We start from the raw sequence: 14,629 nt of genomic DNA on the forward strand, positions 1-14,629 counted from the left end.
TAAATTCATACTTTTTATTATAAAGGCCATACAAATGATGGAGATCAATAATATTCCATGCAATAAATTCTTTAAAATAAGCAGATGGAAAATCAATGCAAAAAAACTTCCTTTTTTTACCTTTCCTTTCTTTTCTTTTCTGTCTATCCTCAACACCAACCCTTTTCACCCCTGTCTGGCTTTAGGTCTCCGTGAACACTGATGCTTTTCCTGTGCACGTAGTGAACTGCTGACACCAGGTTCCTCACGACGACCGAAGCCCGAGGCGAGCCTCTGTGAACCTCTCGTGTTTCCTGATCCTCTGAGGCAGCCAGCTCTCCACCTCCAAGGAGCTGCATCACAATGTAGGTGTGTGCCTGTGAAACCAACATGAATTAGATACAGGCATACAATGATTAAATGGAAGGAAAAGAAAATAATATGATCTTAAACTAATTGTTACTTAAACTGTTACTGATAAATCCTGTTGTTTTATATTGTAATTCTACACAGTAAAAATATAGATTTGAAAATATACTTTGTAAACCTCAGTAACTTCCACTACAGCCCATTAAACTAGAACCATGAAAACATCCTTGAAAACCCCAGTAACTTGCACTACAGCCTGTTAGACTAGAACCATGAAAACACCCTTGAAAACCCCAGTAACTTCCACTACACCCTGTTAAACAAAAACCATGAAAACACCCTTGAAAACCCCAGTAACTTCCACTACACCCTGTTAAACAAGAACCAAGAAAAACACCCTTGAAAACCTCAGTAACTTCCACTACACCCTGTTAAACTCGAACCATGAAAACACCCTTGAAAACACACACACAGGCAACCCTTTCCCGGCCACACACACACACACACACACACACACACACACACACACACACACACACACACACACACACACACACACACACACACACACCCCAGAACACACCATACCTAATTGGCAGTTGCTTTTTCAGTTCCAGTCTTAACACTTTGCATAAACCCTCTCTGTGTAACTGCCATGACCAGGCCCAGGAAGGGAAACTTGCGGTCCTGCACCAACGAGTCGTAACTATGCTTGTGGTGGGTCGCGAAGATCAGCGTTAACTCCAGGCTGGAATACAGGAACAGGTAGAGGAAGTAAACTCGGCTAAGTTGTATTAATTTCATGCGTTCTACAGAGAGAGAGAAAGACAGATGTTTATGAATGAAGGAAGAGGAGGAGGAGGAGGAACGGGAGGTAGTGTGTGTGTGTGTGTGTGTGTGTGTGTGTGTGTGTGTGTGTGTGTGTGTGTGTGTGTGTGTGTGTGTGTGTGTGTGTGTGTGTGTGTGTGTGTGTGTGTGTGTGTGTGTGTGTGTGTGTGTGTGTGTGTGTGTGTGTGTGTGTGTGTGTGTGTGTGTGTGTGTGTGTGTGTGTGTGTGTGTGTGTATGAATGAAGGGAGAGGAGGAGGAGGAGGAGGAACAGGAGGTGGTGTGTGTGTGTGTGTGTGTGTGTGTGTGTGTGTGTGTGTGTGTGTGTGTGTGTGTGTGTGTGTGTGTGTGTGTGTGTGTGTGTGTGTGTGTGTGTGTGTGTGTGTGTGTGTATGAATGAAGGGAGAGGAGGAGGAGGAGGAACGGGAGGTGGTGTGTGTGTGTGTGTGTGTGTGTGTGTGTGTGTGTGTGTGTGTGTGTGTGTGTGTGTGTGTGTGTGTGTGTGTGTGTGTGTGTGTGTGTGTGTGTGTTTCAGGAGTAAACATAAGGGAATATTTGCTAGTACACACACACACACACACACACACACACACACACAATACTACAAACACGAACAAACACACAATACTGAACATACAAACACACACACACACACCTTCTCTGCCCAGGCCCTTGACACAGCTGACGGAGAACAGAGCCCTAGGATTGATCACCTCCCAAGCCTCGGTCAAACTGGCACCGATGTCCCTCCTCCTTCTGCCCTGCGGTGGAAGAACAAGACACAAATCTGACTCACACACGACGAGACAACAGCGAACGTAAAGAAACAGTGTTGCCAACTCAGGGAAAGGGAGTTTTACTGTACAAGGGATAAAATACAAGTGAATCACCATGGAAACACCCTTTGAAAACCCACAGTAACTTCCACTACAGCCTTGATAACACTACTTACCCTAGATCACCCCCAAACACCCCTATATAACCCTGAAACACCACCAAGACACCATTAAACACCCCAAAACAAACTATTTACCTCAAAACACTTGCAAAACACTCCCAAAACAAAATTAAACACCCCAAAACACACTATTTACCTCAAAACACTTGCAAAACACTCTCAAAACACCATTAAACACCCCAAAACACACTATTTACCTCAAAAACTTGCAAAACACTCCCAAAACACCATTAAACACCCAAAAACAGACAATTTACCTCAAAACACTTGAAAAAACACCCCCAAAACACCTCCAAAACCCCAATAATACCCAAAAAAAGACAATTTACCTCAAAACACTTGAAAAAACACCTCCAAAACCCCCATAATACCCAAAAAAGACAATTTACCTCAAAACACTTGCAAAAACACCCCCAAAACATCTCCAAAACCCAAAAAATACCCAAAAAAAAGAAGAGACAATTTACCTCAAAACACCCCCAAAACACCTCCAAAACCCCAATAATACCCAAAAAACAGACAAAAAAGACAAATATACCCCAAAACAGACAATTTACCTCAAAACACTTGAAAAAACACCCCAAAACACCTGCAAAACACCCCAAAATATCTCAAAACATTCCTAAACACACAAACAGGAGTGTAATGAATTAATAAGTGAAAGAAAGCAAGAGAATGTAAACAAACAGATGATGATGAAAAGAAAAGTGATTTAAATGAGATTGTTAAGATGTTTTGATGATTTATGGTAAGGAAAATGAGAGAAAGGGTTTGTAATGAATAGAAAGGGTTTGTAATGATGACAAAGGAAGGAATAAGAGGGAAAAGTAAAGAAATGAGGAAAGGAAAGAGAAAATGATGATTTACTCACAATGCACCTCTCTTTAACAACATTCAGAGACACAAGGAAATACAAACAAATTACAAAATAAGCAAAGAAAGAAAAAATGAAAGGAAAAAAAAAAAAGCAAAAATTATACAAAAACAAAAAATATACATAATAAAAAAAAAAAAATGAGACACACACACACACACACACACACACACACACACACACACACACACACCTCAGGCAGCGATTCCTGGAAGAAGACAGCAAAGAATATTATGTTAGCCACAGTGAGAGTGCGTGCGTAGACAGCCGAGGCCGCGAACCACCCAGTACTTCCCCAGCGGGAGAACGCAGCCCCCACAGTGTGCCCGACGGTGAAGCCTATGCTGAATGTCACGCCAATCAGTGCCTGTAGGTTGAGGGGAGGTTAGGAGAGGGTAGGCTGGTTAGGTTAGGTTAGGACACACCGACAACACACCACAATATAAATAAGAAATAAAATAATGCATAAGAAAATAAAAAGTAAAAAAAAAGTAAACAAACAAAATATTTAACACCATCACAACACCTTTAAACACCCTCAAAATACCCCAAAGTACACAAAATATCCCAAAACACTCCAAAAACACACCAAAACACCCTCAAAATACCCCAAAACACACCAAAGCATCCCAAAACACTTCAAAAACACACCAAAACACTCTTAAAATACCCAAAAACACCCAAAAACATCCCAAAACACACCAAAGCATCCTCAAACACAACAAAAACACACCAAAACACCCTTAAAATACCCCAAAACAACCCAAAAACTCCAAAAACACACCAAAACACCCTCAAAATACACCAAAACACCCCAAAACACTCCAAAAACACACTAAAACACCCTCAATATACCCAAAAACACTCCAAGAACACACCAAAACACCCTCAAAATACACCAAAACACCACAAAACACTACAAAAACAACCGAAAACACTCCAAAACACCCCAAAAACACCCAAAAAACACCTGAAAACATCCTCAGAACAATGAAAGGGAATAAAACACAAAATAACAATAACCAAAAAACAAAAACAAGAAAACAAGCTGCAATATAGAACAGCAGGAACACAAACAAACACACACACCCTACAAACAAACAAACAAACAAACAAACAAAAATAAATAAATAGATAATAGGATAAAAAAAAATTGAAAAAAAATAATAATAAAAACAAACTAGAAATATATAAACCAATACAAAACACAACACACCCACATACCACCAAAACAAGACAGAGTGGAACCTCGCAGGAACGCTGATGATATGCTGGTAATAAGTAACACAGGAGAGCAGAGAGGAATACAAGCCGCTGGAGTCGTGCTTGGAGTAACAGTCGAGGAGAGCAGGAGACAGAGGCACCACCACCGTGAAGCCGAGCAGGTCCAGGATCAGACTACCGAATACCACCTTGCTTGTCCTCGCGTTCCTCTGTGGGTGTTAGGTTAGGTTAGGTTATGTTAGGTTAGGTTAAGTTAGGTTAAGTTAGGTTTGGATAGGTTAGGTTAAGTTAGGTTAGGTTAGGTTAAGTTAGGTTAGGTTAAGTTAGGTTAGGTTAGGTTAAGTTAGGTTAGGTTAGGGTAAGTTAGCATATGTTAGGTTAGGTTAAGTGAGATCTTTTTTTATCTTTTATTTTTCTCTCAGTATATTTTTCTTATTGTATTTGCCTTTGACCAGTGTCCCTCCTATATATACAAAAAATAAAACAAAATAAATAAATAAAGTAAAACAACATTTTTTACGACTTTAAATCACTTTCCCGACACACTTGTGCATGGAGGCAGTGTTGCATGAGCCTTGAGTGACAAATATTGCAGCGTGTTGACAACCAAACACTTTACATCTCAGCTTAGCAACACACACCAACACAACACCCTGCTCACCTTCTCTTTGATGTCCGCAGCCTGTACTGCCCCTCTGTCCCTGCCGTCCACCTCACCACTGCTGCCGCTGCCACCGCCATTGCTGCCGCCAACCTGCTTGCCAGATCGGAGGGTTGCCATTGCTCTGAAAGTTACATTAGGTTAGGTTAAGTGGGGCTGTGGGAAGAGGATGTAGGTTAGATTAGGTTTGGTTAGGCTAGGTTAGGTTAGGTTTGGCTATGCTTCGTTAAGTTAGGTGAGGTTAGGTTAGGCTAGGTTAGGTTAGGCTAGGGTAGGTTATGTTAGGTTTGGCTAGGCTTCTTTAGGTGAGGTTAGGTTAGGTTAGGTAAGGTTTGGCTAGGTTAGCCTTGCTTAGGTAAGGTTTGGCTAGGTTAGATAAAGTTTGGTTAGGCTAGCTTGGGATTAAGACACGAGATAGCCAGTCTTGGGGAGGAGGAAGCACCAGACAGAAGTTAGGGTAGGCTTCTTTGGGTTAGGCTTGGTTTGGTTAGGGTCAGCTGAGGAGTGTGAAGCTCCACCACGTTAGGTTAATTTTGAGGTAATATTTTAGTCATATTCTCCCTCACCACCAAAATTTTCCCACTGTAAAAACTTTAATATTTTTTTTCTGAAGGCTACAAAACAAATCACTCGTTTTCTCATCCCAGACCCCTAAACACCAACCCTTTCTTCCTTCACACACGCACGCACACACACACACACACACACACACACACACACACACACACACACACACACACACACACACTTTCCCTCACAGCACAAAGGAACATAGACGAGCAATTAAATCCACAACAGCAGCAGCATCAGCCAGCCAGCCAGCCTCTTTTGACTTAAATGTAGGAAACTTTTAAACACGTAGATATAACATTTTCTTCTTTACACACACACACACACACAGCATTATATATATCCTCTCACTTCCTCCTCGTGTGCTTTATATCACTACTTCCGTGACGTGGGAGAGTGAGGGAGAGCGAGAGGAAGTTTTATCACCAGCTGGAAGGAATCTACCGCTTTGTTTACATCTGAGAAGAGAAAACGCGGGTGTCACTTCTGTCAACGGGGTTACTAATCCAAAGCTGAGAGAGAGAGAGAGAGAGAGAGAGAGAGAGAGAGAGAGAGAGAGAGAGAGAGAGAGAGAGAGAGAGAGAGAGAGAGAGAGAGAGAGAGAGAGAGAGAGAGAGAGAGAGAATTGTCATATAACCATTTTATAATCAAGATAATAAAAGACAGCAAGCGTTTAATTATTCACTTTTCAACTTTCCCCGCTTGTCTCTAACCTTTTTTCCACTGTGCTGGTGGTGGTGGTGATGGTGGTGGTGGTCACACACTTGCATCTAGTAGTTTCATATATCACAACACGCGCTATAACACCCCTGACACGCTTCTACTTTCAGAGCCTCTCTCAAAAACACTCCAGAATCTTTTATTTTACCTCAAGCACACCACTTCTACCCTCAAAGACCCCATTCTTACCTGCAACATGCCTATAACATAACTAAAACACCTCAAAAGCAAGTCCAATCACACTAAAACACCTTAAAACACCTTAAACATACCCAGAACATTCCTAAACGCACAAAAACACAACCTAAACACATCGAAAGTGCACCAAAATATCCCCAAACACACTTAAAATACTCCAAAACTCACCCAAATTGACTTAAAACGCATCCAAAACACACCGTACCAACCCAAAACACACTCAAACTCATCCATAACATCCCAAAACACACTTAAAACATCCCAAAACGCTGAAAACGGCCCAAAACACACTTAAAACACCCCAAAACACACCCAGACTGACCTAAAATACCCAAAAATACCCACAAACGCAGACACAACTCACCCGTATCCACACAAAACACACCCAAACTCATCCATAACATCCCAAAATACACTTGAAACATCTCAAAACATTGAAAACAGTCCAAAGCACACTTAAAGCACTCCTAAACAAGCCTAAGACACCCCAAAACACACCAGGAACGCTAAATATTGACTCAAACATCACCAAATCCCTAAAACACACACTCCAACACCCCCTAAACACCTCCAGACACACTCCAACACTCCCTAAACACGCCAAATACACTGAAAGCACTGTCAAGGAAGACAAATACTACAAAGACAGACAGGGCAGCAGGGAAAATTAACCTAAATATTGTTTTCTTAGCATTTTTCTGTTTTACCACCTCCTCTATTCCTTCTCCCTTCATCTTCCTCCTCTATTTCTCTTATTTTCTTACTCATTCTACTCTTATCTACACGTCTGAGTCTAGAAAGACGTGGAAACACCAGGAAAACACTGCAAAATACGATAAATATTACCGAGGAGACAGCGGAGCCGATCAAGGTCCCGGGTCCATGATGGCGGCCGTGACGTCACGGCAATTTTACGTACCGTAACGGATTTCATTTCGAAATCGACCCCTCGAAAAAATGGAGCTAGGCTGGAATGCCTTATATATTCTGACTTGACAAATACTTAAACTGATATTCACAATATTAAAACAGCTCCAGCCTGAGTAGTATTTTAAAAATATCCAAATGAAATATGGAAAAAGTGTTGAAATATTCGGCCCCATTTAAATCATTGAAAAGTCCCCAACATTTGAATTTTCAGGAACGTAAAAATTTTTAAAAAATCTGAACTATCATCTTACACCATCAAAAGTTACCTGGAACAAGAAGTAAACAAATAAAACCGAAATTGTGTAAAAAACAAGTGTTGGAACCTAAATACGATTAAAAACCACTGAAAATTCCACCCATTTTCACTCAACAACAAGATAAAACACTTTAAAACATACGAACTATTTTTTCAAGCAATGAAAAGTTAGTTACAAGCTGAAACAGAGAGACAATAACATAAAAAGTGTTGTAATAACAACTTTTAACAGGACCATAAACCATTTTTAAAGTCCACTTATTTCTCTCAACAGGAACGAAGAAACATTTTGAAAATTGTAAGCAATTTTTAGAAACACAAAAGACGTAATTAGAGCGTGAAATAAAAAAACAAGTTTGTCAAAATACTGCCAAAAAAACTCCCCACATTTTCGTAAAGCAACACAAAATTGAACACAACTCAACACAAGCAACGAAAACACTTCTAAAGCAAATAATTATTTTTATAAACCATAAAAACATGCTATACGAGCAGAATAAAGAAGTTAAGAAAAATACCAAAAAAATTTTGAAACCCACAGGATGAATCAGGTTGGCAGAGGTAGCCAGGCATCATGGCGGCCCTTGACAGTGGAGAGAACGGCCGCTATTTTGCCTGTTATTTTTCCATCGTAACTAATAGAGGCAATGGCGGATATATCTAGCTAGCGGATATGAAAGCCTAGTCATGGGGCTCCACTTAGTGACGTGTTAGGCTTACAATAAGTGAGAAATGAAGCAGATATTGGCGGACAAATGGGGAAGGCTGCCTCCACCTCAGCTGATAACATTAGTAAAGTTAATTTTTTTTACGTCTTTATAATTCCTGTCATGGTTAATTAGTAAGAGTTTTGTGGTGGAGGCTTGGAGCGCTTGTGGCACCGTGGAATGCTGAGTCACATCAATATATTCCTAACGAGGTGCAAAAACATGAAATACGAGGCTTAACAATAAATAAACAGTAAGGTTAACCACTGACCTGACAGCCCTGTGTTGTTGTTGTGGGTGACATGTAACAACACTATCATAGTTACCGCCTATTACATCAGACTGTGCAAATTACCTGGCTGGACAAGTGGTGGGCCGGTTTCTTACCAATATTAGCCTTGGTGGCACTGCAGGCACCAAGCTTGCACCAGCACACGCAGGCAGCCACCACGGCCCCTGTCACTGTCTTGTTCTGCGAAAATACGTTAAATAAAGCAGCAGTTTATAGCACCCTTTAAACATAGTGCCTTGTGTCTGACGTCTGGTACTGTGTCGTCCCTCCCAGCCTGCTCCGCACAATACGCAAGCAAAACTATCCACAAGACACTTTTACCTTTCAATAACAAGCACCAACTTCTTTTATATTATACTAAACTAATAGAAAATTAAATGTAAAAAATTATAAGCGCGTAAAAATAAATCTCAGGCCATTATAACTGTAATTGTCAAAGTATCTAGACATTACTGATTGAAGCGCCAAATTCAAACTGGTTCTGGCGGGGCTTGCACTGCAATGTCTCGTCCCTTGTGTGGCGTAATGTGAAATCATTGAAAAGCTTGTGTGAATTGAAGGCTTGGCTTAATACTGTGTTATATCTCAGCTTATCATTATTAAGTATTTACCATTTGACGTTAAAAAAACAACAATACTTCACAGAGATATCGAAGTATAACAGAGGCTCCCATACTGTAGCTAATGAACAACAGAGAATTACCAGCCTTTCTCTGTGTGTCAAGGAGAGCCCACCTGCATGGAATGAATATATGTTTTTAATTAGTCTTTTGTGATTAATATTTTTAACATATCTGCGCCAATGTAAACTTGTATGTACTTAGAAGGCTTACCAATGTGTGGGTTGTGGTGGGTTTGGTGCTACTCAAAGGGAACACGTGCTGGAGAAGTCTGGGAAGCACTGATGTACAAATAACTGAGCGTATTTTAATTCACATAAGTCTCCCATAAAAATAAAAAGCTGACCTCCGTTTTCTCTCACGAACGTAAACATTTAGGCTATTTTTTCTTTCTTTATTGTTTTTTTTTTCTCTCGTCGTTTCTCTCTCTCTCTCTCTCTCTCTCTCTCTCTCTCTCTCTCTCTCTCTGACTTTCTACGTATTTTGCCTGTCTGTCCTCGTGTGTGTGTGTGTGTGTGTGTGTGTGTGTGTGTGTGTGTGTGTGTGTATCTTTAATTTATTCGTTCATTCATTATTTCATCTTTCATTGTATTATTTACCTTCTCTCTCTCTCTCTCTCTCTCTCTCTCTCTCTCTCTCTCTCTCTCTCTCTCTCTCTCTCTCTCCTCATTTTACGAAGCATATCACCAACTACGAGTATTTAACTAACAGAGAGAGAGAGAGAGAGAGAGAGAGAGAGAGAGAGAGAGAGAGAGAGAGAGAATTTATAAGTAACCAAAAATCAGACAGGCTGAGTGAATGTAAGTGTGTGTGTGTGTGTGTGTGTGTGAGGGAGAAAAAAAAATCTTGTCAATCACTGGGACCATAAAAAAACACCCATGAAAACCCGTGTCACTTCAACAAGTAGTGGAGGTACGGAGCAATGCCTCAAATTATGTGAGGAAATGAATAACCTCTCTACATCTCTCCTGCCATTCCGTTCTGCCCTGAAAACATGCTGCATTGATTAAGTGGATATTCATAGTATTATCTCACTACTCACCGGCTTTCCAGGGCCAGCATGCCTCACAAATAAGGGCACTCCGCTGGACGCCGCCATACCCACCAGTGCACATGCCGCCATGCTCGAGTTGTCACACGGCGCGGCCTTCAAGTGAGTCCAGCGTGCCAGATTGTTTTGGCCATATTATCGTACTATACAGGTTGAAATTATTGTACTTCTGGTAAAATTATCGTTCATATGTAATTATTCTAAATATTATGCAAAACTGCCACTTTCCAAATACGGAATTTAGGTTTTATATATATATATATATATATATATATATATATATATATATATATATATATATATATATATATATATATATATATATATATATATATATATACTTTAAAGTTTAAAGTTTCGGACTGGGGAGAATATACGTTGTCTGCCCACCAAGTACGTACTACAAGAAGAGGTTGAATGAGTCAAGTACTTTGATATCTCTGCGTTACACATGGTAAATAATTGACCAGCTATACAAATTTTTTATTATGGATATTTGGCATATAAATATGTACTATGAAAGTCTTAACACTACCTCTCCAAAACATTTGCAGGAACATTTACAAGTCGACATTCCAGAGCAGCGTATCCCATGCATTAATGCGGCTGGTGCCAGGATCCGGTCGCTTGAGTTATAATGAGTTACTCAAATCATTCCCCATTGATGATTCCTATTGGCGAGTATTATGCGTCTAAGGACTGGTTCCCTTGATCCAGAACATGCTTAGGTGAATGGCAGAGGCTGCCCGGTAGTGTGAAGTTTCTCCCGGGACGTGATTGATGCTGGGCAGGAGACAGGATAGAAGTCCTAATTGTAAGCATGTTTCCTTTCCGTAATGACATCTTGAAAACCTGAGGGCACGCAGGTGAAGGGAGCAGCAAGCGATTTATGACTGGCTACTGCAACTTCTTCCTTCTCTCCAGCATCACATCCATTGCCTTGCGACACTTTAGCGAACCCATTAGATTTTTCATTGACCTGAAATATGTTATTTTCGTTAGATATTATTATTATTATTATTATTATTATTATTATTATTATTATTATTATTATTATTATTAATTAATTAATTAATTTATTTATTTATTTATCTATTTTTACTTTCTTTAAAGCTTGAGTTTATCTTTGAGCTGCAAGCCTGAACAAAATATCTTGCATTCAGCTAAAACACTTGATTCAACAAGCTGGTCTGACTGACCTTGGTCCTATCCTTGCTGCGGTAGGCCTTCGCGTAGAAATCTGCGAAGAGGACGAAGAAGATGACCGCCTGTCCACACAACCAGCGCACCAGAGCAGGCACCACGGGAACGTCACACTCCACGAACGCCAGCTGCGGTACATGAGGTGTAAGATGAGCAAATCTTTCAGTAGGAAAGACATTTGTACAACTCTAATACGTACGTACGTCAGCGGTTGAAACAAATGCCCGCGAAAAAAAAAATAAATAAAATAAATAAAATAAAATAAATAAATAATAAATAAATAAATGAATAAATAAATAAATAAAAAAAATAAAAACAAATAAAATAATTCTCTCTCTCTCTCTCTCTGATAATGTCTGTCACTGGCCGCAGTCTCCTCTATCTAGAATCCCATCAAGCAAGTAACAACCAGAGCAAGCCATCATCAGTAAGTGGGGAAGTGGCATCATTCGGCAAAACGTGACCAAGCCACGCCTAATAGCACGTTTGATTCCTACTGTTGCTTATTACGTGAGACCACAAGTATGTGGACAAGCATGTCATAATCCACAATCATTCTTACGTCTGCGGCTTAGCGTACCGACAAGGCGTGGAAGAAAACGATGGTGAACTGCGCCATCATTATCATCCTCATCATAGGAGACACAGACACACACACACCGTAAGCTCCCTACAAGACAGTAAACACAAAAAATATGAGTGAAAAATGAAACTAGAGGAATATTAATCAACATTTTATTAAGGTAAGGTGAGTTTACACCCTGACAAGAGAGTTTGCACACTACAGCCTATTAGACTATCACTGGAACCATGAAAACATCCTTGAAAACCCTAATAACTTCCACTACAGCCTGTTAAATTTTAGAACCATAAAAACACCCTTGAAAACCGCAATAACTTCCACCACAGCCTCTTAAACTGTCACTGGAACCATGAAAACACCCTTGAAAACCCTAATAACTTCCACCACAGCCTCTTAAACTGTCACTGGAACCATGAAAAATAAAAGAACAAAAATAGATAATGATAGCCCAAAAGAAGGAACACGACAAAAAACCGCCCAAAACTAGCCCAAAAGAAGGTACACGTGACAAAAACCGCCCACAACTAGCCCAAAAACCACATAAATAGCCCAACATCAGCCCAACATCCTTCCTCCTTAATCTGGCTAATATAAACAGGCTGAGAACGTGGCAGGGAGCTCAGTAGGCCTGCTGCATCACTAGCGGCAGCAGCATGGAGAGGCTGTCTACAATATAGCACACTTCTGCCCACATTACCCAGAATCCTGCAGAGAGAGAGAGAGAGAGAGAGAGAGAGAGAGACCCAAACAACACAGACAACACAACAAAATACACCCAAACACACCAACACACACCTCTACACCCCCAAACACCCCCAAAACATTGTCCCACACACCCAAAGACACCTCTACACCCCCAAACACACCAAAAACACCCATAAATATATCCATACACATCCAAACACCCCCAAAACACCCTCAAACACACCCAAACACATCCAAAACACACACAAAACACAGCCAAACATACCAAAACACCCACAAACACATCCAAAACACCCCAAAACACACTAAAAACACACACAAAACACAGCTAAACACCCCAAAACACCCTAAAATACACCCAAAACACCCAAAAACACAGCCTCAGACTTCAAAACACACAAAACACACGCAAAAACACCCCAAAACACCCCCAAAACACACCAAAAACACACACAAAACACAGCAAAACACCCTAAAATACACCCAAAACACCCCAAAACACAGCTAAACATACCAAAACACCCAAAACACCCAAAAATACACCCAAAACACCCAAAAACACCCCAAAACACATCCAAAACACCTCAAAACACACACAAAACACAGCCAAACATACCAAAACACCCAAAACACCCAAAAATACACCCAAAACACCCTTAAAACACCCAAAAACACCCCCAAAACACCTCAAAACACACCAAAAAACACACACAAAACACAGCTAAACACTCTTGAACAACACAAACAAACCTATTGATGTCACAACAGGTCCGAACGCCCTTGGAAGAGCCCCTGGTGACCTCCGAATGCCAAACAGGGTACCCTTGTGAGAGGCCGTGCCGTGACAGGAGGCGAGGGCAGTGAGGCAGGGCACCATCATAGAGGAACCTAAGAGAGGGGAGGGGGGGTGGTAACCAGGGGGCTGGCAGGGGTGTTATGAAGTGTAAGGGGATAGACACACAGACAGACAAACAGGTAAGATACACAGGGTTTACTGAGGGTGTAGGGGAGAAACTGAGGGTGTAGGGGACAAACAGGGTAGTTTAATAAGATGCAGAGGTCAGATAGGGTGTATTTATGGTGTAAGGGTGGATAGCAGGGGTGTACTGAGGTGTAGGACAGAGAGAGAGAAAGAGAGAAAGAGAGAGAGTACAAGGTATCTCTTCGAGCTACATTTAGATTGGTGTATACAAGCCTTACTTAATATATGTAGAGGTTTCTGAGCATATACCAGTATCTCTTATGGGTTTGTGTGTGTGTACCAGCCTTACCAAGTGTCTGTGTGTTTCTGAGTGTACACCAGTGTTTGTGTACAAGTTTACATGTGTACACCAGTCTTAGTAAGTATTTCAGTGTGTTTTTAAGTGTATACCAGCATGAATTTTGTGTTTTTAAAAGTGTTTGAGTGTTTATTTAAATTATCTGTTATCCCAGCCCCTACAGACCCACCTATGGCATACAGCGTCAGTCCAGAGTACAGCCCCAGGTTGGTCTTGCTAGCCCTGATGAGGATGAAAGCAGGAGTCATCGTCATTAACCACTGTGGATGGTGAGGGTGGTAGAGGAGGCAGTGGTGGGTTTAATAATAGTGTTACTGATAAATCCTGTTGTTTTATATTGTAATTCTACACAGTAAAAATATAGATTTGAAAATATACTTTGTAAACCTCAGTAACTTCCACTACAGCCCATTAAACTAGAACCATGAAAACATCCTTGAAAACCCCAGTAACTTGCGCTACAGCCTGTTAGACTAGAACCATGAAAACACCCTTGAAAACCCCAGTAACTTCCACTACACCCTGTTAAACAAAAACCATGAAAACACCCTTGAAAACCCCAGTAACTTCCACTACACCCTGTTAAACAAGAACCATGAAAAACACCCTTGAAAACCTCAGTA

General features: G+C 40.7%; 3 protein-coding genes across 14 annotated transcripts in view; 1 reads left to right on the plus strand and 2 right to left on the minus strand.

Moving 5' to 3' along the window:
* On the minus strand, positions 1 to 10,261 carry LOC135090807 (major facilitator superfamily domain-containing protein 10-like). The gene is made up of 7 exons (XM_063987873.1): positions 10,227 to 10,261; positions 4,892 to 5,015; positions 4,227 to 4,439; positions 3,200 to 3,373; positions 1,831 to 1,935; positions 937 to 1,119; positions 1 to 356 (listed from the first exon to the last, which is right to left on the minus strand). The coding sequence occupies exons 1-6, from the start codon at positions 10,244 to 10,246 to the stop codon at positions 937 to 939; spliced, it is 819 nt and encodes a 272-aa protein (XP_063843943.1). The 5' UTR covers positions 10,247 to 10,261; the 3' UTR covers positions 1 to 356.
* The window catches only part of LOC135090929 (translation initiation factor eIF2B subunit beta-like), a 26,364-nt gene continuing 19,869 nt past the window's right edge, over positions 8,135 to 14,629 (plus strand). Inside the window, exon 1 of the mRNA XM_063988140.1 lies at positions 8,135 to 8,357. The gene's annotated coding sequence lies outside the window, so the exon portion shown is untranslated. The remainder of the gene's footprint in view (positions 8,358 to 14,629) is intronic.
* Positions 10,744 to 14,629, minus strand: part of LOC135090931 (uncharacterized) — a 19,247-nt gene continuing 15,361 nt past the window's right edge. For 4 of the 12 annotated variants that reach the window (XR_010262176.1, XR_010262173.1, XR_010262174.1 and 1 more), the window contains exons 4-7: positions 14,176 to 14,266; positions 13,477 to 13,614; positions 11,435 to 11,566; positions 10,744 to 11,214 (exon numbers count right to left, since the gene is read on the minus strand). The gene's annotated coding sequence lies outside the window, so the exon portion shown is untranslated. The remainder of the gene's footprint in view (positions 11,215 to 11,434; positions 11,567 to 13,476; positions 13,615 to 14,175; positions 14,267 to 14,629) is intronic. The other 8 variants (XR_010262178.1, XR_010262179.1, XR_010262177.1 and 5 more) reach the window with 7 other exon arrangements.

The sequence above is a fragment of the Scylla paramamosain genome, chromosome 36, assembly GCF_035594125.1.
Source record: "Scylla paramamosain isolate STU-SP2022 chromosome 36, ASM3559412v1, whole genome shotgun sequence".
Taxonomy (NCBI): Eukaryota; Metazoa; Arthropoda; class Malacostraca; order Decapoda; family Portunidae; genus Scylla; species Scylla paramamosain.